The 25,544-nt window shown below is 40.4% G+C and overlaps 1 protein-coding gene across 7 annotated transcripts in view; it reads left to right on the top strand.

The window, feature by feature from the left end:
* Positions 1-25,544, top strand: part of LOC127806694 (receptor-like protein kinase FERONIA) — a 99,469-nt gene that overhangs the window by 39,080 nt on the left and 34,845 nt on the right. The window contains exon 2 of one of the 7 annotated variants that reach the window (XM_052344143.1): positions 166-689. The exons of the other annotated variants lie outside the window; for them this stretch is intronic. Within the exon in view, the coding sequence (XP_052200103.1) occupies positions 166-689 (524 nt within the window). The remainder of the gene's footprint in view (positions 1-165; positions 690-25,544) is intronic. 7 annotated transcript variants of the gene reach the window in all.

The raw sequence follows: 25,544 nt of genomic DNA, 5'->3' as shown, positions 1-25,544 counted from the left end.
GGTCCAGGGCCTTTTTTACTGTAAAAGCGGGTCCCTATACCCTTCTTAGCAACTTCAGTGCTGCCCTCACCGCTGATGTTTTGGCCTTACCATCATTTGCTAAAGAATTTTGCGTACATGTCGAAGATAGTCAACCATTAATCCTAACATTCTCTCCATCTTCAGAGGAAGCATATGCTTTTGTCAATGGGATTGAGATTGTCTCGATCCCAACTGGATTATATCATTCCCGTGAGGGTGATGATCCAGGTGTACTAGTCGTTGGCAAGAAATTTAAATACCCGATCTTCATGGATACAAGCTATGCACTTGAGACAGTGCATCGGTTAAATGTTGGCGGAAGCTCCATTTTACCCATAGAGGATACTGGCATGTTCCGAGAGTGGTTTGAGGACTCCAATTATTTCTTAGAATCAAGGGCCATGCCAGTTACTACCACAATTGGGATCAACTACGCAGTTATACCCACGTACTCTGCTCCTACGAGAGTTTACCAAACGTCCCGGTCAATGACTCGGGACATGCAACCGAAGGAGCGTATCAGTTTTACGTGGAAGGTACCTGTAGATCAAGGATTCAGGTACCTCCTTAGGTTTCATTTCTGTGAGCTTGAGTACGAGATTAAAGAAGTTGGGCAAATGGAGTTCAGCATATTCATTGATAATCAGATTGCTGAGGCTAATGCTGACCTTATCAAATGGGCTGGGGGAAATGGCATTGCAGTGTACAGAGACTACATGGTGAGGATGGAAGGAGATCGGACAGAGGGCAAGCGCGATATGACAATAACTCTTAGCCCTCACAAGAGCCACGACAACAAAGGGAACATGGAATACAGTAGTGATGCAATTCTAAAGGGGCTGGAGGTGTTCAAGTTGAGCAACCCTGACAACAACCTTGCCGGGGTGAACATGGTTCCCATTGCACATGCTTCGACATCTCATAATTCAAAGCCTCAGGAGGTAGTGCTTGGTTATGGCATTTATACCTTTGCAAATATTCTAATATGTTTACTCATCATATTGAATGTTGTTGTTTATCCATTGGCCTATTTGGGTCAAAAATCTGGACAAGAAGACGACACCCTATCATCATTACCTTCCGAAGAGCCATATCGCCGCTTCTCACTTGCTGAGCTCCAATCAGCAACCAGAAACTTTGACGACGGATTGGTCATTGGAAGTGGTGGATTTGGTTACGTTTATAAGGGACACATTAATGGAGGGACAACCACAGTTGCCATTAAGCGGATGAAACCAAAGTCTAGGCAAGGCCCAAATGAGTTTTGGATGGAGATTAAGATGATATCTAGATTTCGACACAAGCATCTTGTTAGCCTTCTGGGCTACTGTGACGAATGCGATGAGAAGATCCTGGTGTACGAGTATATGGAGCAGGGTACACTTGCTAAACATCTCTACAAAAAGAATACTGTAGAAAATGGCAACGTTTGTCATATGCCGTGGGAGCGAAGGCTCAAGATTTGCATTGGTGCTGCCCGTGGGTTGGATTACCTCCACACTGGTATTCAGGGCGGTGTCATACATAGAGACGTGAAGACCACTAACATTTTATTGAACAAGGACATGGTGGCTAAGGTTTCAGATTTTGGATTATGTAAAATGGGCACCACGAGCCATTCTGTTTCCCATGTTAGCACAAATGTTAAAGGCACATTTGGTTATTTTGATCCACATTATTTCTCAACTCGCATTCTAACCAAGAAATCAGATGTGTATGCCTTTGGCGTGGTGCTCTTAGAAGTGCTTTGTGGGAGGCCAGCAGTGGATTTAAGCCTCGAGGAGGAGCAACACAGTCTATCCCTTTGGGCTCGAGGCACCATCAAAGATGGAAAACTTAATGAAATTATTGACCCCCTTTTGAGGGATGAACTACCAATACCATCAAAAAGCCTTGAGGTGTTTGCAGAAGTTGCTTGGAAATGTCTGCACACGCATCCAAATAGGCGGCCTACAATGGCTGATGTTGTGGTGAGCCTTGAGAGTGCATTGGCATACTTACAGGATGATCGGTGCAAGGATTCGTCAACAACGCAGGGTAACGAGGACGTTGTCAATGTTGATGCTGCTGATGAGGATAAAGAGAATGTTCTCAATCTTGGTGGGACTGAGGAAACGAAAAATGATCAGATTATTCAACTGGATGATGATGCCGGTTTAGCTGAAGTCCCCAGCCCATCCACTGCAGTGCAGTATACTGAGAACATACCCCTAGGCAAGAAGCGGGCACAGGGAAGGTTCACCAGGGTGTTCCACAAGATCAGTACTGCACTTTTACCCAGAACTGTGGATTTTGGGTGGATAAATAGGAAGGCGAACTACTATGGTTCCAGCAGTAGACATTTGCTATTGCGTTCTGATTCCAACAGTGGACAATTGAACCACAAAACCACGTTTTGGCACCATACTGGAAGCTGCGGGACTGGTCTCTCTCTCTCTCTCTCTCTCTCTCTCTCTCTCTCTCTCTCTCTCTCAGGTTGCCTCACTCCTCTGTCCTTACCTATGCCAATTGATTTTTTTCCCCTCATTATTCAGATAAAAGAACCATTTCTGCTGGGAATAGAAAAAGCATGTCAACAACTTCTGGCAAGGTGCCATATCCCGATGGGCAGGTCTTACGCATCCCCAATATAAGGGCCTTCAGTTTGTCAGAGTTGAGGAACGCTACCAGAAATTTCAGGGGGGATCGATGTATAGGAGAAGGGGGTTTCGGCAAAGTCTACAAGGGTTGGCTTGCTGAGAAGACGGCATTACAGAACGGTAGTAGTTCAGTCATTGCCGTCAAGGAGTGGAATTCTAACGGCACTCAAGGTTTTCAAGAGTGGCAGGTACTTCAACTAACGCCAGTTAATGGCTGAATAATTTGTCAGCAAATCTTTACTGTTCTTTCAATTCTGTGTCTTTTCTTGGTTAGGCATTGATACTTGTAGTGTGCTAGGTATCAGTTTTTATCAGAATCCTAATGACTTTGTATTATTGTCTTCTATTGCCAAATATCCATACTTATAACTAATCCAAGTAACGTTCACTCAAGAAATGGTCTCCATTTTCGGATGATTTGTTCCATGAACTGCAAATAATTGCCTGAAGAGCATCTAATGAATGTTACATTTTTAATTGCACTTGAATGTTTAGTCACCCCACACTAAATCATCTTATATTAATCACACCAGCTTTTTTTTTTTATTTCATTTATTTGCTTGTCAGTAGAGAACAAAAAAAAAAATAAGTAAAAGAAAAAAAATCTGTTAGAACTGAACTAAAATCTAACCCATCAAATAAAGACCAAACCAAACTAAACTGAATCAATCAAATTGGAACCAAGCTGAACTGAATTAAGTTGGCTTGGCTTAGTAGGTTCCATAATTGGTGTAATGGTTTTGGGTCCGAAATTTTTGTAGCTGTGCAATTAACTCGGCTCAATCTTCATGCACCCTTACCAAAGAGTAAGCATGGTTTGGCTGTGACCTTCATTGCTATGTGGCTTAGGATATTTGAAGCATATTTTTTCTTGTTTTTGGTATAAATTAAATAATGCTAGCTTCTTTGATTTTTTTTACACTCGTGGAGGTGGGCTTGCCCAAGTGGCTTCTTTGATGGAGGATTATTTGTTTATTTATTTTTCTGAGAAAAAAAATATGTCACGTCTTGCTTGAGAGGAATAACAGAGTTTTTGAAAGTGTTGGGGAGGCATGTCTTTTGTCTTAAATTAACCTATTTTGTTTTCCATTTCATCATGGCCAGAGAGAATCTTCTCACCAGAGTCCGTACCTCTTGTTGCAAATGATTTACAGTGTGTATGGCCTATTTACTTTGTCCTTTCATACATGCATGCTCTTACTTGTAAAACTAAAGCAACATATCACAACTTAATCCTACCATGCTCTTACCTGCAAAAAAAAAGAAATACAGGACAATGGTATGGTCACCATCTTAGTTTTGCATATTAAATTGAAGTGGGTGCTTTGTATTTTCCTTATTTTTGTTTTGTGATACAGGACAATGGTATGGTCACCACCTAAATATTACCTGTATATTTTAGGCATTGTTCACCATTCTCTCTATTTACCCTCTTATATTTGGGATTGTCAATGTTATTTCAACTTATCTAATTCATTTATATTCTCCTCAAGGCCTTCTGCTTACTTATTTTTTCCATCTGTGCAGTGTGAGATCAACATCCTAAGTCGTTTGTCCCATCCCAACGTTATTAAGTTATTGGGATATTGTCGTGAGAGTGAAAGGCTATTTCTTGTTTATGAGTTCATGCAGAAAGGCAGTTTGTACAAACATCTTTTTGAAAGTAAGAGCTGAACTTGTTTTATCTTTTGCTGATAATGAAACTCGTTTGGCTTACATTGTATGGTTGCTTTCTACAGGGGGGCCTAGTTTTCAGCTACTTCCATGGGAGACAAGGCTTAAGATCTTGAGAGGAGCAATACGAGGGCTGGCATTTTTGCACTCATTGGAACCGCAAATAATATTTAGAGATTTCAAGAGCTCAAATATATTGCTTGACGCTGTAAGTTTCCCACATTCAATTAACTAGTACCGATGATCTGCAATCGGAATGCACAGTGATTACATGTTTGAATACCATAATTCTCTTAAATTTCCATTAAAATAATATTGGCATTATAATTGTATATGTGTGTGTTTATGTGCCTTTCTAGTGATCTTGTACATTTATACCGAATTCTTCATCATATTTATTTAAAACGAAAGTGTATTAAATTTGTACAATAATTTATGTAAATATATATTTAACCGTCCAATATATATCACTTAAAATGATGGTTGCAGAAAGGAGGTCTTGTATTGGCCTAATGTGTGTTTGATTGACAGTCCTACAACGCCAGGATCACAGATTTTGGCTTGGCAAAACTTGGTCCTGCAACTACTAAAGAAACACATGTGACAACACGGGTTATAGGCACATATGGCTATGCTGCTCCAGAGTATGTTGCCACAGGTAATGCTCTGGACCTTAATTTTGAAGCTTGATGCTTCTCTAGGGGGGATTGATTGGTTTAAACGAAGCTTTGTAAGAGTTTTGTCGTACTTAAAAGCCACTTGAACTGAGTCTACGAAAATGTTGTTCATGACAATAACAATACAATATATATTAATGTTTGTGAAAACAGGGCACCTATATGTGGCTAGCGACGTGTATGCTGTTGGTGTTGTAATGGTTGAGATGCTAACAGGCTTTAAAGCACTTGACACTTGTCGTGATTTGGGTCAACAAAATCTGGTTGAGTGGTGCCGACCATTTTTGGCTGTTAGAAGAAAGTTCGAAAGAATTTTGGACGGCTGCTGGAAAGGAAAGTGTCCTACCAAAGTTGCATGGCAAATCGCTCAGCTTTGTCTAAAATGTTTTCAATGTGAACCCAAAAGAAGGCCATCCATGCAACAAGTGGTGGAGATACTGGAGAGCATTGAAAATCCAAAAGAGCCAAGATAAAGCCATGCATTGCTTTGTTGATTATGGAATTTGATTGGTTATATATGATGTGGTCTTTTAAGAGATAGGTTATTTTGTTTTGGTGGGAGTTTGATATATGCATAGGCCCTTATGAGATTGAAAAAAAAAATATTGAAATTTTCTCATATTTACATACATACTTATGGAGGTGTAACACATATACTGGGAGTTTGATATATTTACATACACACATACTTTGAAATTTTTTATTATTATTATTTGAAAATTTTTTAATTTCATTTTTGCTTTTCATATAAAAGATTTTTATAGAGATTATTTTTGAAAAAGGATAAATTGCAAAGAACAACTTGAAATTTGAAAAAAAAATGTAAAAATTACCCTTGGCGTTTAAAAAATAGTAACAACTCTCCATTTGGCATTAAATAAGAAATAGAAAAACTTTTTTAAAAAAAATAAAAAATAAATAAATCCACTAGGATCGAAGCTAAGAGAGAAAAAGAGAAAGAGATACAAACCTTTACATTATAGACGTAGTGTTGCTATGGGGACTATCAACGATATTTTGTTGTAATGAACACAAATGTAGAGGTTCGATCAAACCCTTTGCATTTGAATCTGTTATATGTGTTTCTCGCACCGCTCCTTATAGGCTAGACTGATTCCAGCAGGCCTACCCAATCGCCTAGAGCCCAGAAGGTCCAAGTGACCTCGTCAAAGAAAGCTCATACACCGTTGAAATCCGAACTCATATCACGGATCCTTGCAAGCTCCTAACGCACCTCGGGCAAAACCTCTGGCGAGTTCCCTGATATCTATTCAACGAGCTTCCGATAAACCTCTTAGTCTGCTAGCCTAATCGTTTAGCTCGCTAGCTTAAATCCTTCAGCTCACATAGGAAACAAAACTGTTGAACAGCCTGAGGCGGGGACCCACTCAGTTTATCCAAAAGCAAATCATACTCCTCATTTTGCTTTTGGATAAAGTGAGTGGGTCCCTGCCTCATGCTGTTCAACAGTTTTGTTGCCTATGCGAGCTGAAGGATTTAGGCTAGCGAGCTAAATGATTGGGCCAGCAAACTAGGAGTTTTATCGGAAGCTCGTTGAATAGATCTCAGGGAGCTCGCTAGAGGTCTTACCCGGGGTGCGGTAGGAGCTCGCACGGATCTGTGATATGAGCTCGGATTTTAACGGTGTATGAGTTTTCTTTGACGAGGTCGCTTGGACCTTCTAGGCTCCAAGCAATTAGGCTGCCCCGCTGGATTGAGTCTAGCCCATAAGGAGCGGTGCGGAAAATACATATAACACAAGCCCCCCAGCTCGCAGTGCGATATTTGGATTGGGAGTTGACGTGTGCCAGCTATTAGCCCACATTTCAGACTTCTGCCCAATCGCTTTAAATCTCGTCGTTTCACGCAACACGTCCTGTCTACAGCGCATTTAGTGCGTACGTTCCCCCATTACTGCGCATGATTATGCTTGTGGGACCCATAAGTTATCGTGTGTCCGACGGATGCAGAGCATGCCATAAGCCATTTTGATCCGATGGCTGGGATTGATCGGGCTGATGGTATAAATAGTAAAGGGTGTTACCTTTTTCCCTATTTCACGCTATTTTGAAATCTTTTCTTGCTTTTGCCTTCTTCTCTCAAGACTTCCATTGCTACCAAGCTCTCTCGTCCGTGATCGTTCAGGCATCGACCATCTCTATCCGGGGCTTGCTTCAAGCTCTCATACCGATGACAGGCTTAGTGATTGGTAAGTTTTTCGTGACCTTCTTCTCTTTCTTTTGTAAGGTCGTCCATCATCGGTTAGTCGTCGATGGTCCCTCTGGTCTTCCCAATTCTATCGATGTCGCTTCTATTTTTTGGGGGATTGACTTGAATCGGTTGGTTAGGTATTCACTAAGCCTTCGGGCACAATGACCTTAGGGTTAGTCTTCTATGGAATACCGAGCTCGTAGTTGTAGCCCCTCCGCCTTAGGCGACACCTTGTTACAAAGCGCATGACTTATGAAAATATGAGGTATTTTTAGGGCTTTTCTAGTCCTCTGAGGTCTGGTCCGCGACCTGCGACCTGACTATTCTTTTTTTCTCTTTGTAGATGTCCGACCTTATCCGAGAGAATTCAGGTCAATAGCGCTGCAACCATATCGTAGGAGAAAATGATACCTCGAACTCCGAAGATTGCCTTGTGATGGGGGGGAAAATTTTGAGGGGACGAGCTCTGGATCTATGGAGGTCATTGATGTGACTTCTTTCGAAGCCGACCTAGAGGTCCAAGATCAGATCGCTGAAGGAAGGACGGGGCGTGAGGTTTCTAAAAGATTTCCTTCCAAAGCCAAGTCCCATGAGGTAGGGACTTGTACTCTGGAGTTTCGTCTCCTGAGAAACTGCCCAGTATATATCCTTGTCTCGAGCTTTTACGCAGCCTATCCACAATCTAAATTTATAGCCATTAGCCCCTAGCATCTCGAGTTTGGGTTTAGGTTCCTTGTAGCTCCATACCTTCTTGACCTTTTGAACGAGATCAAGCTTGTACCCTTTCAATTGACACCAAATTCGTATACCCAACATACTTCCCTGACTATCTTATTTCTCAAGAACAAACTCCCTCCCCCATCACCAAAACTAGTAAAATTTCTTTTTTCTTTCAAAAATGCCAAGGACGGGTTGTACTATCTAGCAACTCGTCCTTATCAATATAAGGCCATCCTTCTACAGGACAAAGTGAAGGGGAAATCCAACGTGGGCGATTATAAGTCCAGTTGGTTTTATGTTTCTTCCCCTTCGTTTTCCTCACTCAGAAACTTCAACTTCGCATTGAACCCAGGTAAGAGCATATCAACTCGCACGAGCTCTTTTACCTTTTTACATACGTGCCTTGACTTCCTCATCCTGTGATGCAGATTTCGGGAATGGGAGGCCAACTTTGTCAGCCGACGAGATCGACATCCTTAACAAGCTTGTTGCTGCGGGGTCAGGTTCAGAGGTTCTTTAGCTTACAAACGAGCTGCTTAGAGAAAACGAGCTTGCGCCCCCTCTTAACGCCGAGATTATCAAGGGAAATCACATCGGGGTCTTGGGTGCAAAGGTCCTCCCATTTGCCTTCTAGGTCGCTGAGCTGAGCAGCAAAAGAGGGGAAGACAGTCAAGGCGAAGATACGATGGACCTCGACCTCGTCGAACCGAAGAGATCTAGGGCCAGATCGGGTGCTACCTCGTCCGCGACCCCGAGCTCAAGCTCTCGGGGCGGGAGGTCGGGGTAGTTGTAACCACGGTCTTATCCTCAACAACAACAACAACAACCACCTCAGCAGCCAAGGCATCACCATTAGCAACAAGAGCAATGACAACGAGCCCAACCGCATCAATCACAACAACAAAAGCACCCCTAACAGCAGCCAAGGAAGCGAGCTTCTGCTTTTCACGATCATGGTTCGAGCGGAGCTCCCGGGAAGGAGGTCGTGAGGGAGGCTCAGAACGTCCCCACTACGGACTTAAAAAAAAGACCCAATCAGCAGCAACAGCGGGAGGTTAGCAGGAGCAAACGGGCTAGGGTCCCCGAACAGGAGCCAACCATGGAGGCCCTGCCGGGAGGGACCTATGTTGGCCCTCTCATGAACTCCATGCCCACTCTTTTGGGTGCGGGCGAGAAGCTCCTAGACGACACGATGTTGAAAGGGGTCGCCCTCTATGACTTCATGGCTCGTCATAGTTTGGTGGTAAGTTATATTTTTCATACCTTAATTTCTTAGTTTTCTTCTCTTCGAGCTAACTTTTCTTCTTTCATAGCTTTCTCTCACTGCCATGAAGCTCAAAACGCAACACCTGGATTTTGATGCACAGCTTGATGCGGTGAACACATCCTTTCAGGCTGAGATAAGGAAGCTTGAGAGGGAGAAGGAGACCCAACAGGTCGAGCTCCTTTCGGCTCGCAATGAGGTTGAGGAGTCGAACTAGAAGTATAAAGGCCTTAACGAGGAGCTTCGTCACTCGAAAGATATGTGGGAATCTGCCAACTCTAGGCTCACTGGCGAGCTAAATAAAGCCAAGGAAGAGCTGTGGAGGGTCCAAGACCGATTGAAATCGACCAAGGCAGAGCTGAAGATGGCCAAGGACGAGCGGAAGCAGGCCGATGATCAGGCTGACCTATGTGAGCAGCTTGCAAAAAGGACCATTGATGATATCAAGGCAGAGGTGGAAGCTCGGATGGACTCAGTACGCAAGGAAACCAAGTCCGACATTTGCTTGGCGTTCCTGTACACCCTTTGGCTGAACCATCCTAAGATGGATTTCTCTTTCAATGTGCAGGCCGTTGAGGAGGTGAAACGGTATACGACCGAAGCTATTGAGAACCCCGAAGCTGCCACCCCGCTTGATTCATCAGAGGTTGCGACGCTAGCTGCTCATGATGAGGTCGAGCCACCCGGAGCTATCGAGGTTCATCTTGCTGAAGCTGCCGAGGCCCAACCTATGGGAGCTATCGAAGTTGCCGAGGTTCAAATAGTCGAGACTACTACCTTTCCTAGCTAGGCTTTTTTTTTTTTGTAACACAAGTACCTTTTTCTCATTTTGTAATAGAAGTACTTGTTTAATGAAATTTTAGCATTTTTCCGTGCCTGTGCTTTTGCTTAAAGAAGTTCTTTGCGAACCCAAGCCAATCAAACTTGTAATTCGTTGAAGTCTTAATAAATGATTCCAGAACTCGTCTCTATAATATAACTTGATACGAGTCCTTGAAAGCTTTTGTATATCAGAATAAGCTTGAAAATATAACTTTGAAAGAAGTCTTTAGGAATATTACTTTAAGACGACAAGTCCAGATAGATCCAAACAATTTCCAGCTCGCTTATTAGCGGGCTTAAAGATAGGTCATTGGTGAAACAGATATAATAATCATCAATGCGTGTCCAGGAAAGGGTGGTCTTACATATCTTTAGGCAAACCAAGACAACCCTCAGATAACATGTCCTTAACAAGATCATATAAGTTATGATGAAAGGCTTTCCAAGATATATATCCAGGTAGATCGTCTTGCGACCTCATAATGAGGACTCCACTCCCGATTTTATGTAGAAGATAAGGACTGTTTGTCCCCCATTATATCATTTCTTTGATTATTTTATACAAATTGTAAATGCCCCTCATTATAAATAGGGGTCAGAAGTATCATCAAATGCGGGACAAGAAGAATAAGAAAATACTGTCACTTTGAAAGAATAATCAGGGTATAGTCGTGGAGTAGGTTCCATTTTGACCGAACCACGTGAAAAATCTTTGTGTTCTTCCCATCTTGTTCTTCCTCCTGGCATCTTGGACTCACTCACTACGTCCCAAACGAATCACAGTCAGCTAAAATTGAACGTCGACAGAACCTAAGTGAGTTTAGATCAAATTCGACCTTTAAAAAAAAAAAAAAAGGCGTTACATGTAGAAGCAATTGGTGCAATGGTAGTGATCTAGTTGCCAAAGAAAATGTAGAGGGAGAGAGAAGAGTCGATAGTGATGGTGCTATAAATAAAGAGTTAGTAGTGATAAAGATTTTGAACTAGGAAAAGAGTGGAGAAAGAAGGGGAAGGGGGAGAGAGAAACATTATATTTTGATCATTCTAAAATATTTAATAGCGATTAATTAATGACAAATAAAAAAATTACAACATGGCATATTTGATAATTTGATATTGTTTCAATGCAAACATAATTACAACACCATGTCATTATACTTATATATGGTATCACGAATCATTGTAGTTTGTCTAAATTTAAATATAAAGATAGAGTTTATCAAGATTCACCATTATGTTTTGTAGACATCTATTCTTGTGTTAATATGATATTACAATTATATTCTCTATAAAGCCGTCCTACTTTTCTTTGTCTTTTTATTTTGCTAATGAAAGAATAGGGGTGGATCGACCAATATAACAATATTTTTTAGCATAATTGTAAAGGGTTTTTATCGCTAAAGAATATTGTTGTTGCTAAAATACAACAATTAGAATTTTTAGTAATGGGATGCACGTGGATGCCGTCGGCCTTGGGACTCGATCGAAGATTTGGCTGCAAAACTAAGGGGGGCTTCCGAAGGGTTCCTTCCGAAGGACGCTTCCGAAGCCTTCCTTCCGAAGGGTCAATGTGGGCTTCCGAAGGTCGCTTCCGTGGGCAGCTTCCGAAGGGTTCATGTGAGCTTCCGAATCTCGCTTTCGTAGGCAGCTTCCGAAGGTCTTCTCTAGCAGCTTTCGAAGGTCTTCCCTGCAGCTTCTGAAGGGTTTTTTGTCCTTCCGAAGGGTATTTGGTCCTTCCGAAGGAACTATGGTGGACAAACAAAGATTAGAAGGCTCGCGGGATTTTCTTCCTGCGAAGGCCCTCCGATGCTCAAGTCGATAACGGAAGGAAAATAATCGCGAGGAATGGAAAAGAATACTAAATTTCGGAAGAAAAGTGGGGGAGAAATACCGATGTCTGGATCCCTTTCTGAGGGTTGAACTTGGCCTTTTATAGAGATCGAGTAGGGAGCACATCTGGCCCTTCCGAAGGGCTCCTTCTGAAGGAACCTTCCCCAGCCGCTTCCAAATGGGGCTTCCGAAGGGAGCTTCTGAAGCTCCATTCCTTAGCAGCTTCCGAAGCTCCTTCCGCGGCAGCTTCCAAAGCTCCTTTCTCGGCAGCTTCCAAACCTCTTTCACCAGCAGCTTCCGAAGCTCCTTCCTCGGCAGCTTCCGAAGCTTTTTCACCAGCAACTTCCGAAACTCCTTCCTCAGTAGCTTCTGAAGGTCTTCTCACCAGCAGCTTCCGAAGCTCTTCTCAGCAGCTTTCGAAGGTGGCTTTCCCGCCATGCTTGGACTTCTCGTTTCTGATTTTTTGGGGCACCACAATTGTCCCCCACTGGTTGTTTTGTTCTTCTTAGATACAAAATGAAGAGTATTTTCTAAGCATAGGGCACTAACAATCGGAAATGGCTCTTCCCAAAGGACCTTTATTTCCTCATGAATTTTTCCTTAATAACCTTGCTTCTCAGGAATTTTCCTTTCTTATAAATTTTTTGGATGTAACTTTTGATAATGCTATGTCCGTGGAGCTCTTACGCTCTTGAGCTCGAGGAGGGCGAAGTAAGTGTCAGCACGTCTAGCACCACTCAGATGATCGAGGAATGCCTAGAGATGGACCTTAGCACTGATGCTTCTCAAAATCTGCTCCCTGGTGTGGGTTCAGGTCATGTGGATCGTCCCTTAGCCAAAGATTAGTGTCGACTTTATAATTTACATTATTTTTTAACTGGCTGTAAGGAACTATCATTTTGCTAGTTTTATCTCAAAGCATTTTTCTTAGAATTTTTGACGCATTTCTTTGGCTATTGCGTTTCATTTTGTCATCTTTGGATGAATGTGGTTTCTTGGTGGTCGTTTCAACGTGCCTCATGTAATTGCCTTATTTAAATCACTACGTAATTCTATTATGTTTCCATCATTTGCTCGTTGGTCATGCGACTTGCCTTTATACCTCTTTAGGCTTTGATTTATTAGCCACAACAGTTTAATTTTTGCCTATTCCTGTTTACACATTCTCTTCAAGGCTCTTTGGCCCCAGGAAACTCGGGATAGGCCTTGCGCCCCTGACATGATTGCGAGACTCATGCAACATTCATCGAGCTCTCGGCTTTTGTCCAGATTGGGGATTGATGGGCCTTCTCGAACGTTTTCAGGAGGGGCCTTTGTTTGCCATAGGGAAGCTAGATTGGGTTAAAGATCCAATGTGGGATTCATCTCGAGCATCCGAGTTTTTGCCAGGAGACCTAAGCGCTAGATCGATCGAAAAGTCGGGTCTAGCTTAGGAACGTAGCATCAAACTCAGTCGAGTGATCTAGGTGAGTTTGCGAGCATATGTGTCCGACCATCCGATGATCCAGAGTTGATTTATCGCCATGGGTGGGTGGTTCTATCCATTTTTTTTTTTTAAAGGGAGGACACTTCTCTATGGTGCCTGTTGTTTTCCATCAGTTTCGTTTTCCATAGGAAGGCTGGATTGAGCCAAGGATCCAACGCGGGATTCATCTCGAGCGTTCGAGTTTTTGCTGGGAGACGTAGGCGCCAGATCGATCGAGGAGTCGGGTCTAGCTTAGGAGCGTAGCACCGGACTCAGTCAAGTGATCTAGGTGAGTCTGGGGGCATAGGTGTCAGAGCATCCGATGATCCCGAGTTGATCTATCGTCATGGGCATTAAATTGAGTCGTGGCAGTCAGGTCTTTGAGAGTTGCATCTTGTCTCTTACCTTCTTCGTCCATCGCTTTGAGGTCCGGTCTATCCAAGGGGATCTATCTTTGACCAACGATCCAATCCAAGATTCCTTCTAGGTGTCCGAGCTTGCTGGGAGACCTAGGCGTCAGATCAATCGAGGAGTCGGGTCTAGTTCAGGGGCATAACACCGGACTCAATTGAGGGATCTAGGTGAGTCTGTGGGCACAGGTGTCAGAGCATCCAATGATCCTGAGTTGGTTTTAGGTCATAAGCACCAGATCACACTTAGGCGACATAAACCTCGCATGGCGAGGACGTCTTTTGACTTACCATGTAGCGGCTTACCGCTTTGAGGTCTCGTCTGTCCCATGGGATCTGGAGTTGGCCAATGATCCAATTCGAGATTCCTTCTGGGTGTTCGAGCTCGCCGGGAGACCTAGGTGCCAGATCAATCAAGGAGTCGGGTCTAGCTCAGGGGCATAGCACTGAACTCAATCGAGGGATCTAGGTGAGTCTATGGGCACCGGCATTGGAGCATCCGGCGATCCCGAGTTGGTCTTAGGTCGTAAGAACCAGATTGCAGCTGGACGACTTAAGCCTCGCGCGGTGTGGATGCTTTTTGACTTACCATGTAGTGGCGTCACTACCTTCTGTCCCTTATGAGAGTCAGTCTGTCCTCGGTGTATCCAGGTTCAATAGCCAGTCAGGTTCTGGATTCTTTCCGGGTGTCCGAGCTTGCTGGGAGACCTAGGCACCAGATCAATCGAGGAGTCGGGTCTAGCTCAGGGGCATAGCACCGGACTCAATCGAGAGATCCAGGTGAGTCTGTGGGGACAGGCATCGGAGCATTCGATGATCTCGACCCGGCCTGGGTCATATGCGCCTGATTTCTACCAAGTCACCCTGATCTCATCGAGGTCATCGCCGAGTTGTTGCACCTGCATTACATTTCATCATAGATACAAATGCTCAAGGCCTAGGTTACATGGTTTGGCTTATAATTTTGCCTACTCCACGGGAATACAGGGGGATATTATTACAATGGAAAATTTAAAAATAATTCCGGCTCATAGCGGAGTCGGGTAGTGCCTCCTTCAATGAACGCATCTCCATGTCACGTGCTTCAGATCTTTCATTGCTAGCCCTGACCGATAGAGTAGGGAAATACCTTTGATGGTGCACAGTGTTCCAGGTCTTGCTCTTCACATCTCCTTTGATTGTTTCTCCTGGACCTTTTCCCCTGGCCTTGATGGTTTTTTGGTTTATCTAGTATGAATCGATTGAGTTTCCCATCTTTGATTAGCTGTTCAATTTGGTTTCATAGCTCCTGACACTATTCTGTAGTGTGCCCTTGGACTCGTGAAATTTTGTAGAAAAGAGTCCATGTCCCTGCCCATGTGCAATGGAGGAAAGGATAGCGACTTTTGGCTTAGTGAGGGGAGCAAGGCTCCATAATTGTGTCTTTTGGGGGTTCTTCTTTTCTCGGTGACTTCACTGATGTGCTTGACCTAACTTTGTTCGGCCTTCCTCTTCTTTTCCTTTCCCATGCATTTAAAATTTCCATTTGAACGATGAATTGTTCAGCTCGGGCAAATAATTCGACCATTGAGTCTGGCTCAGAAAATGCTAGGGATCTTCTGAATGAGGCATAGGCAGTTCCATTAAGCAAGGCTGAGGCTACCAAACTGATCGGGAGATCCCTTACCTCTTGCGTTGCAACCCTAAATCGCTTAATGTATCGCTTTAGGGATTCATTTGGCCTTTGTTTCAAGCTCATCAAATACATGACACTCTTCTTCTTCGGGACAAGGGCATCGAATGCCTCCAAAAACCCTTTCTTTAGCTGTTCAAATGATCGGACATGTCCGGATGGTAACTCAGTGAACCACTGTTGAGCCTGTCCTACCAGGGAAAGTGGGAAGGCTCTGCACTTAGTGATCTCATTCCACCCATGTAACACGGCCACTGCAACGAAGTGTTGTAGGTGCTTCTCTGGGTCCTCCTTTCTCGAGTATACCGAAAGTTGCGATAGCTCGAACCCTTGTTGCACTGGTTGCCTTTGGAGTTCTTCAGATAAAGGAAACCCCTTTGAGGGCGTTTCCTTTGGCGTCATCATTACCTGCTTCTACTCTAGCACCTCTTCTATGAGGCACTTGATGTCAGACGTCTTGAGTGTTTCCTGTTCTGCTTCGTTTTTGCGAGGAGGTAGGACATAAGGAGCTCATGAGCATGTTCTTCCCACTATCTCTTTATATATGAGAGCTTTCCCTATCCTCCCATCACGTTCCCTTCCCAAGTCTGTCATCTCTAGGACTTGGTTATTCGGCCATGGAGTTATAACTCTTACCCTCTGCCGTGTAGTCCTTGGAGGGGTTTCTATGGATCTCTGGTGTTCTCTTCCCGTATCGTCTTGTCTCATACGCGGAATTTGTTCACGCAACAAAGCAGTGATTCCCTGTAATCTTCTCATATTCTTCTTATTATTTATCTTGAGTTCATCATTTTGTTGTTTTAGTTCCTCAAAATGCTTCTGTAGTTGTTCATAATCTGATAGCAGGACTGTGGGTGGGGCTATCCCGGAGGGTTCTGGAGGTACTAAAGTCTCCACGAGGTCTCTATTTGGAATTGAAGACTGTCCAAATGAGTGTTGTTCCTGACTAGAAAATGTTGCATGCTGGACTTGCTTCCCTCGTTCTGTTGCATGCCTCCTCAATCCAGCTACATATACTTTTTCCTACTTTGAACGTTCCATGCCCCCCAGTCTAGTGGTCTGGTTGCCCTCGAGCGTAGGAAAGTTTTCTGAACGCACTCCATTGTCATGGTGATCTTCAGAAAATTCTGGCACCGCAGGGTGCACCTGATTGGGGCCTCTTATGTCTTCTGTCTTAGTACGAGCACTCATTCGGGTGGAGTTATGTGTGTTCGTCGAGGTAGCTGATCTGGTCCCATTCGGTATTTTGCGTTAAGATTGAATTTTTGTTGCATTTCCCATAGACGACGCCAAATTGTTGTTGCCAAAATACAACAATTTGAATTTTTAGTAATGGGATGCACGTGGATGCCGTTGGCCTCGGGACTCGATTGAAGATTTGGCTGCAAAACTAAGGGGGGCTTCCGAAGGGTTCCTTCCGAAGGACGCTTCCGAAGCCTTCCTTCCGAAGGGTCAATGTGGGCTTCCGAAGGTCGCTTTCGTGGGCAGCTTCCAAAGGGTTCAGGTGGGCTTCCGAAGCTCTCTTCCGTAGGTAGCTTCCGAAAGGTTCAGGAGGGCTTCCGAAGCTCGCTTCTGTAGGCAGCTTCCGAAGGTCTTCCCTGCAGCTTCCGAAGGGTTTTTGTCCTTCCGAAGGGTATTTGGTCCTTCCGAATGAACTGTGGTGGACAAACAAGGATTAGAAGGCTCGCGGGATTTTCCTCCCGCGAAGGCCCTCCGATGCTCAAGTCGATAACGGAAGGAAAATAATCGCGAGGAATGGAAAAGAATACTAAATTTCGGAAGAAAAGTGGGAGAGAATACCGATGTCCGGATCCCTTTCTGAGGGTTAAACTTGGTCTTTTATAGAGATTGAGTAAGGAGCACACGTGGCCCTTCCGAAGGGCTCCTTCTGAAGGAACCTTCCCCAGCCTCTTCCGAATGGGGCTTCCAAAAGGAGCTTCCGAAGCTCCATTCCTCAGCAGCTTCCGAAGCCCCTTCCGAAGCTCTTTCACCAGCTACTTCCAAAGCTCTTTCCTCAGCAGCTTTTGAAGCTCCTTCCAAAGCTCTTTCACCAGCAGCTTCCGAAGCTTCTTCCTCAGCAGCTTCCAAAGCTCCTTCCTCAGCAGCTTCCGAAGGTCTTCTCACCAACAGCTTCCGATGCTCCTTTCTCAGCAGCTTCCGAAGCTCCTTCCTCAACAGCTTCCGAAGGTCTTCTCACCAACAGCTTCCGAAGCTCATTCCTCAGCAGCTTCCGAAGCTCTTCTCAAGAGCTTCCGAATGTGGCTTTCCCGCCAGTCTTAGACTTCTCGTTTCTGATTTTTTGGGGCACCACAAATACTTTATTTGAGTCATAATTATTATAGAAAGAATGAGTTAAAGTACCTTAACCACCCACGTGCATACTTTAACTGAGGATACGTTGTATAAAAGTCACTATATTTTTTGTTGAGAAATTTATTGAACCAAATTTAAACCAACCAAGTTTCTTGGCTTTTCATCTGTTAATCTTCATTTGTGATCCAATGCTCGTACGTACAGACCGATCAAATGGTGCTATCGGATGCGTTCTTGCTTACTTTTGGATTGACCAATCAATCAGCTGAGTGAACTTAGTTCATGCTTAGCTAGCATTAATCTATGGAAAATGCTACTTGTACATAATGGATGACCGAAAGACGCAAAAATAACAAAAAAGCCCTCATATGCAATTGCTTCCTCTTTTCTTCCCATGGTCGCCTCCTCTCTCCTCTCTCTCCCCTTCCCATGGACTCCTCAAGCGACCATCGATAGCCGTCGCCTCGCGCCGACTATCACACCTTCATCGCCCCGCCACCACCGACCGCCATTGCATCATCTCGTAGCCTTGCCGAGAAGATCACGCTGACCGCCGCACCATCGTCGCTCTCGCCCTCGCCGACAGCCATTGCATCCTCTCATAGCCTCGCTTCGCGCCCACAGTTGCATTGTCGTCACCCCCACCACCCCTGATATTTGATGCATCCTTTTGTCACCTCACCTTGCGCCGATCATTGCATTGTCGTTGCCCCTACCACCAGGCCATCAATTCTTTTCTTTGCCAAGTTCGCAGACATACTCTCCCATGATGAAGTCCGATCGAACTTCATCCATCCATGAAGTCTAATGGAGACTTACTCCCCCGATAAAGTTCAATCGGGCTTCATCCATAGCTGTAAAAATTGTTTGATCCGTGGTTGAGAAGCGCCCAGAAATGTTAGCAGCAGTGGCAGGTAGGAGTGACAGTAGGTGCGAGTGGCAGTTATGGTTGGCGGGTGGGGGCGACAACACAGTGTGAGCGGTGGTGCGGGTGAGGACGACAACGACGGTTGGTTTCTCAAGGTTGGAGGGTTTCGTGGAAGTGATTTGGGAGAGGGGTATTTTACCATGTATAAAGTTGTATATAAATCTCTATGTACATGTAGTATTATCCTAATTATAATGCCTTTAAAATGGCTTTATTATATTCAAATAGATATTTATTATCAAGAATTTAATGAGCCATCTCCAATTGATGAGTAATCAAAATTCCAAGAGAGAACAATAATGTAGCCGTACTATGATAATGGATTTAACTTTTCATTAATTTTTTTGATTTCTCATAATGGATTTAAATAAGTGGTAGTTTAAAAAAAATACAACATCACAACAGTAGGCAATAATGCAAAAGTTTTCCAATAATGGATTTAATTTTTCCAGAGTTTTTTTATGTTTCCCATAATAGATTTAAATAAGTTGTAGATTAAAAAAAATAACATTAATACACGAAAAACTATGGAGAATAATGCAACCATCTTATGATAATGGATTTAATTTTTCAATTTTTTTTAGTTTCTTCATAATGGATTTAAATAAGTTGCAGTTTCAAAAAAAATAAATAAATAACAACATCAATACACGAAAATCTGTAGGCAAGATAGCATAGGAAAACACATATTTCTATGATATTATCAAAGGATATGATTTATTGATAAATAAAATAAAAAAATTCGATTGAACTAATAAATTAGATATGATAATTAAAAAATTAAATTCATACGATTCAAAGCCCACCTCAAATTCTAGCGCCTCAAAAGGGTTTTAGACAAAGGATAGGCTGGGAGCGTTAAATAATCAAGGGGTTATTAACATTGAGTAATCTTAAAAATGGTTAACAATAACAATATTAGACGAAGAATCATCAACAGTACTAATATTTTTCCAAGATTATTAATCAGTATTGGGAAAATAAATTTCACGTTTTCCTATAACAACATTAAATAAAGAAACAATTTTGGAATCGAGAAAAAAACACTGATTAATTTCAACATTAAATATATGGTGCTCTATGAGTTGTTAAAGTCTTGAAATAACCAATGTCAGCCATATTCAAGATAACAGTTTCCAGAACTATGCACGATTATACATGCAATTTCTGTTGTAATATTTTTTTTTATTATAATAATAAAATATGAATAAATAAATATGTTTTGAGTTTTGAGTTTTAAGTTTATTTTGGATAAAAACACTCAAAACAACTTTTTATTGTTTTGGGTTTTCTTTATAATTTTTTTTTGTTTTTCATTTTTAAAAACAACCAAGAGAACGTGTTTTTATTATTTTAAAAAATTAAAAATAAAAAATGACTTAAAAACAGTAAAGAAAACGCAACCTAAGATTTTCTTTTAATATTATATTATTATTTTTTTTTAATGTATTTACTATAGTATTGTATGCTAAAATGTTTGTGTGTGTTTATATTTACAGTATATATATGCATTTAGAAGGGTAAATCAATCAAGCACATGAACTTAAGCTAGAGGGTAAGAAACTTACACAACTTTTTTATTTTTTGTTGATATTATATTCTCTTCCTTAGGATAGTCATGTTGTTGATTGTGTCACCATGTTCTATAATATGCACGTCATGTTTTTTTTCCTTAATTGTTTATCGATCGGATTAAGCTTCTGCAAATGCTAAAGAGTAAAATGTCAAGCAATATTTTTTAATATAATACGCAATTTCAATTTATAAATAAATATAAATATATATTTATATATATATATATATTACTGTTATTCTATTTATATATATATATATATATATTACTGTTATTCTATTTAACAGTTTCTAAGATTTCAGAATCTACTTTAGCTATAACATATATAGATGTTCTTCACCCTCTAGCCACTCTTTTATAAAAAGTTCAAAGTCTTGCTTAAGAATATATACCTTTAGGTGATATCATGAATGGTATGTTCATTTTTTTTATTATCCTTTGTAGTGGGAATTTATAATTCCATATTTATTCATAAATAAGTTTTTAATAGATGTTAATATGAATTTTAAATTTTTGACCATTTCGCAAAGGCTAGGAACAAGTTCTTCAAGTGTCATTAATTCCGGTACTTCTTACAACATACATACAGAATATTCGGGCAATAAACTATATAGGGCATTATTATTTTTTTAATTCATTTACAAATTTGTTTGATCATACAAGGATGCATTAATATTTTTTTTCTACTTTTTCTTCTGTTGATTGTGCTTATTTTTAAGTCCTTTATGATTTATATAATATGAAGAAAAGAAAACAAATTTCAACTGGAATAATTTTGCTAGAATGGATTAACTTTTTGCAACTTTCATTTAATCATTGTTGTTGAGATAATATAAATAAACGTTTATAATATATTTGTCAAATTAATTGGGCACATGTTTCCAAATTTAGAAAAAATTACGGATCATTCATTATACATGAATGGATTAATATTTTTTTCTCTGTTTCTCTATTGTTGATTCTGCTTATTTTTAATTCCTTTATGATTTATAGAATGTGATGAAAAAAAACAAACAAATTAAAGTCAAATGAAAATTTTTTGCTAGAATAGATTAACCTTTTGCAACTTTTACTTAATCATTGTTGTTGAGATAATATAAATAAACGTTTATAATCTATTTGTCAAAATAATTTGGCACATGTTTCTAAATTTAGAAAAAATTACAGATCAAGTGTATTATATTTATTCACAACAAAATAAGTGCAATAAATTTCATTTTATTAGTAATCACAAACTAAAGATCCCCTATAGGCTCCCTTTGTAGTATTCTAAAGGAACCAAAGCCCACCTCAGATCCTAGCACCTCGATTGGGTTTTACACAAAGGATAAGTTTATGTTCTGATGTAGCTTGCAGGTCAGATTCTAATATTGATTTATTATCAGATATTTATATTTTAGAAATTTTTGAATGGTATCAAATGTTCCAGGTGCCTAATCATGAGCTAAAGTTGAATGTTGGTATTCTCCTTATGTTATTGAGAAATATCGATCATTCTATTGGATTCTATAATGAGACCAAATTGGTCATTATAAGGCTTGGAAATCATGTTTTGGAAGCCAAAGTTATTTCAATAATGACTTTAACTCTGTCAAATCCAATATTGCCTTTTAAGTTCTAACGAAATCAATATCCGTTAATTGTCTCATACGCTACGACTATCAATAAGAGTCAGGGCTAATCTCTCTCCCACATGAGATTATATTTGAAAAAATTAGTTTTTAGTTGTGAACAACTTTATGTTGCAGTATCTAGAGTTACAAATCGTATGGGATTGAAGATTGATTTGTGATATGATGGAGTGCCAACCAATTTGACAAGAAACGTGGTCTTCAAAGAGGTGTTTCAAAATTTAGATTAGCTATGTTGTTTTTATTTTCAATATCAATGAGTAATGAAATGTTATTTATATAATACTTATTTTTATTTAAATATTATAAATAATATACTCTCAAAACATTTTAAAATCACTGTTATGGAAAATAACTATCGTGCATCGCATGGGTGATATACTAGTATTAGATATATATAATAATAAGAAGCAATATATGTTGGGATTACATAGATCTTATCATATGCGCAGCGGAAATTAAAATTTAGTTTGCAGGTATCTTGTTTTTCAGAAATTATGGTTAACTGATTGGAAACAAAAACGAAAGATTACCTCTTTTGATGAAATCCGATTTCACTATTAGATTTCCCACTGTTTAATCCTCCAAGTGTAGGATGCCGAGTCGGTCCACCCGAAAACACTTCTATCCAAGAATTTCAAAGAAAATTATAAGTAAAGAATTTTTTCACAAAAATTTCTAACTTACCTCTTTGGATTCAAGAACACTTCTTCAAAAACTCTCTCAACCTTCAAGTGATTCAATAAGACTCAAGTGAAGTAAAATGAAGAGATGGAGAGCTTATATATACATTAAATGGGTTAGGCTTCTCAAGCCCATTTCATTTAATGTAATTGGGCCAAACCCAAATCATTTAAGTTAACTTGAATCCAATAGTGCTATTAGGCCAAGCCTAATGTGCTAGCAAAAGGCCCAACCCAATTAATGATTAAACAATTATATTCATAATATAATTATTTAATTATTCTTATTTACCTTATAAATAAATGTACTATTATTAGTAATTATAAAATTATTAATTTATATATTTACTCTTTGAAAGTGATTTCTTTTTTGGTGGGACTTTCTGGGTTCACAAATAAATTGGCAACAAGAATAATCAACAATTAATTCTTGTAAATCATGAGTGACATCTAGCAATATGTCATGACTACCCAATTTATTGTGAAGCGGGTATTGTGAACCTTTTACTACGTTATCATGCAATACGGTCCCTCTATCATCCTATATCCCGACAAGATATGAGATCGTGGTCAGTAAGTCGAATATCTTAATCTCGTCATATGACCAAATCCAAAATCAATCTTGACTAATTATGACACAACTCGTAGGGAACAAATTCCATCGTCATATTATCTCGGCCAAGAATTTATCGTCAAGTGATTATAGGATTACATAAGATATCTTCCTCATAAATCTCGAGGTGATAGATTCCATGTCTGATGCACACATACCTCATGTATCACTGAATCAGGCACATAAATACGTATGATTATTCTTGATTAGAACAACCACATAATATCGCTGATATCCTAATCCACCAATATACAGATATCCATGTTATCTTAGGTCTAAGGACTAGTTGCAAAAATCGTAGCTAATATTAAATCATTGACCCGTGAGAAATAACCCATGTGATTTAATGTTAATAGTCTCGTTCAGTGAACTCGTTCTTGTAACGAGCACCCACTCATCTTCCTTCTATATCTCATACAGAATGGCACGAGACTCACCAACCTTATCTTTTAGTATCTCATACTGAATAAGGAAGAAGATGATGTGCTGGCCTTTACGAGTTGCTATTATCCAGATTAGGAATTCTACGGCCAAGAACATGTTTATAGTATAACAAACTGTGGATTATCCGTAACTCGTATTCTTAACGCTTAAGAATGGTATCCACTCCTTATTATACTAATGGATGTATGTTTTATAATTTAAACCATATTACAATTTAAATAAAACATAAACTTGCCATTTAAATAATATTTAAAGAATTACAAGATCGAGTCCCTTTGTGTCACTAGAATTGGTCTTTAGGGCTCATATCTAACAATTTCCCACTAGCACTAAGATCATTCTTTGTGGTATCTCATACCCCACCTGTCTAGATGGAAATCTAGTTGCTTCTAGTTCATGACCTTAGTCAGTGGATCTACTGCGTTCTCTAATGTATCTATTCTCTGCACATTAACATCTCCTCTACCAACGATCTCTCTAATGAGATGGAAGCGTCTTTCAATATATTTGGACTTTTGGTGAGACCTCGGTTCCTTAGCTTGCGCTATGGCTCCATTGTTGTCGCAAAATAAGGGCATAACAGACTCAATAGAAGGAACCACTCCAAGTTCGGTCACAAACTTCTTGACCCAAACTGCTTCCTTTATAGCATTCGATGCTGCAATATACTCGGCTTCTGTAGTAGAATCGACAGTCATATCCTATTTGGAACTCTTCCAATTGAATACTCCTCCATTACAGGTAAACACATATCCAGAGATAAACTTTCTATCATCAACATCTGATTGAAAATCAGAATCTATGTAACCTTCTACATTAAGTTCTCCTTCACCATAAGTGAGAATCAAATCCTTAGTTCTTTTCAAATACTTAAGGATATTCTTAATGGTAATCCAGTGTTGCTCACCTGGATTAGACTGATATCTGCTTGTAACACTTACAGCATAAGCAATATCAGGTTTAGTACATAGCATCACATACATTAGGCTTTCTATTGCTGAAGCATAAGGAATCCTAGACATGCGTTCTCTCTCTTCTTATGTCTTGGGGCACATATCACGAGAGAGGTGGATTCCATGTTTAAAGGGCAGCAATCCTCTTTTGGAATCCAACATGTTGAACCTCTTCAACACTCTTTCTATGTACTTACTTTGAGAGAGTCCTATCAATCTCTTGGTTCTATCTTTATAGATTCGTATGCCGAGAATATAGGCTGCTTCTCCCAAATCTTTCATGGAGAACTTACTTGACAACCATACCTTTATTGTTGACAACAATCCTATATCATTCCCAATGAGTAATATATCATCAACATATAAGACCAAAAATGCTATTGCACTCCCACTAACCTTTTTATAAACACATGGTTCATCAATGTTTTTGATGAAATCAAACGATTTGACTTCATCATCAAAACAGATGTTCCAACTTCTGGATGCTTGCTTAAGATCATAAATGGATCTTTTAAGCTTACATACCCTCCCTGCGTTATCTTTGGGTGTGAAGCCTTCAGGTTGGTCCATATAGATATTCTGATCTATATAACCATTCAAGAAGGCTGTCTTCACATCCATTTGTCAAATCTCATAGTCATAATGATCAGCAATGGCTAGTAAAATTCTAATGGATTTAAGCATGACAACTGGATAAAAGGTTTCCTCATAATCAATTCCTTACCTTTGACGATAACCTTTTGCCACAAGTCTTGCTTTATAGGTCTCTACCTTTCCATCTAAACCTATCTTCTTCTTGAAGACCCATTTACATCCAATAGGTACTATACCTTCTGGTGGATCTACAAGAGTCCAGACCTGGTTCTCATACATGGAATCCATTTCAAATTTCATAGCTTCTAGCCATTTATTTGAGTCGATATCTGATATCGCCTCTTGGTAAGTGTAGGATCATCTGAGTGATCATTGTCTCCTATAAGGAACAACTCTTGTTCATTTAG

Source organism: Diospyros lotus, chromosome 7, assembly GCF_014633365.1.
Source record: "Diospyros lotus cultivar Yz01 chromosome 7, ASM1463336v1, whole genome shotgun sequence".
In the NCBI taxonomy this organism is placed as follows: Eukaryota; Viridiplantae; Streptophyta; class Magnoliopsida; order Ericales; family Ebenaceae; genus Diospyros; species Diospyros lotus.
Note: the sequence above shows the minus strand (reverse complement) of the source record. Positions and strands in the feature narration are given on the sequence as shown.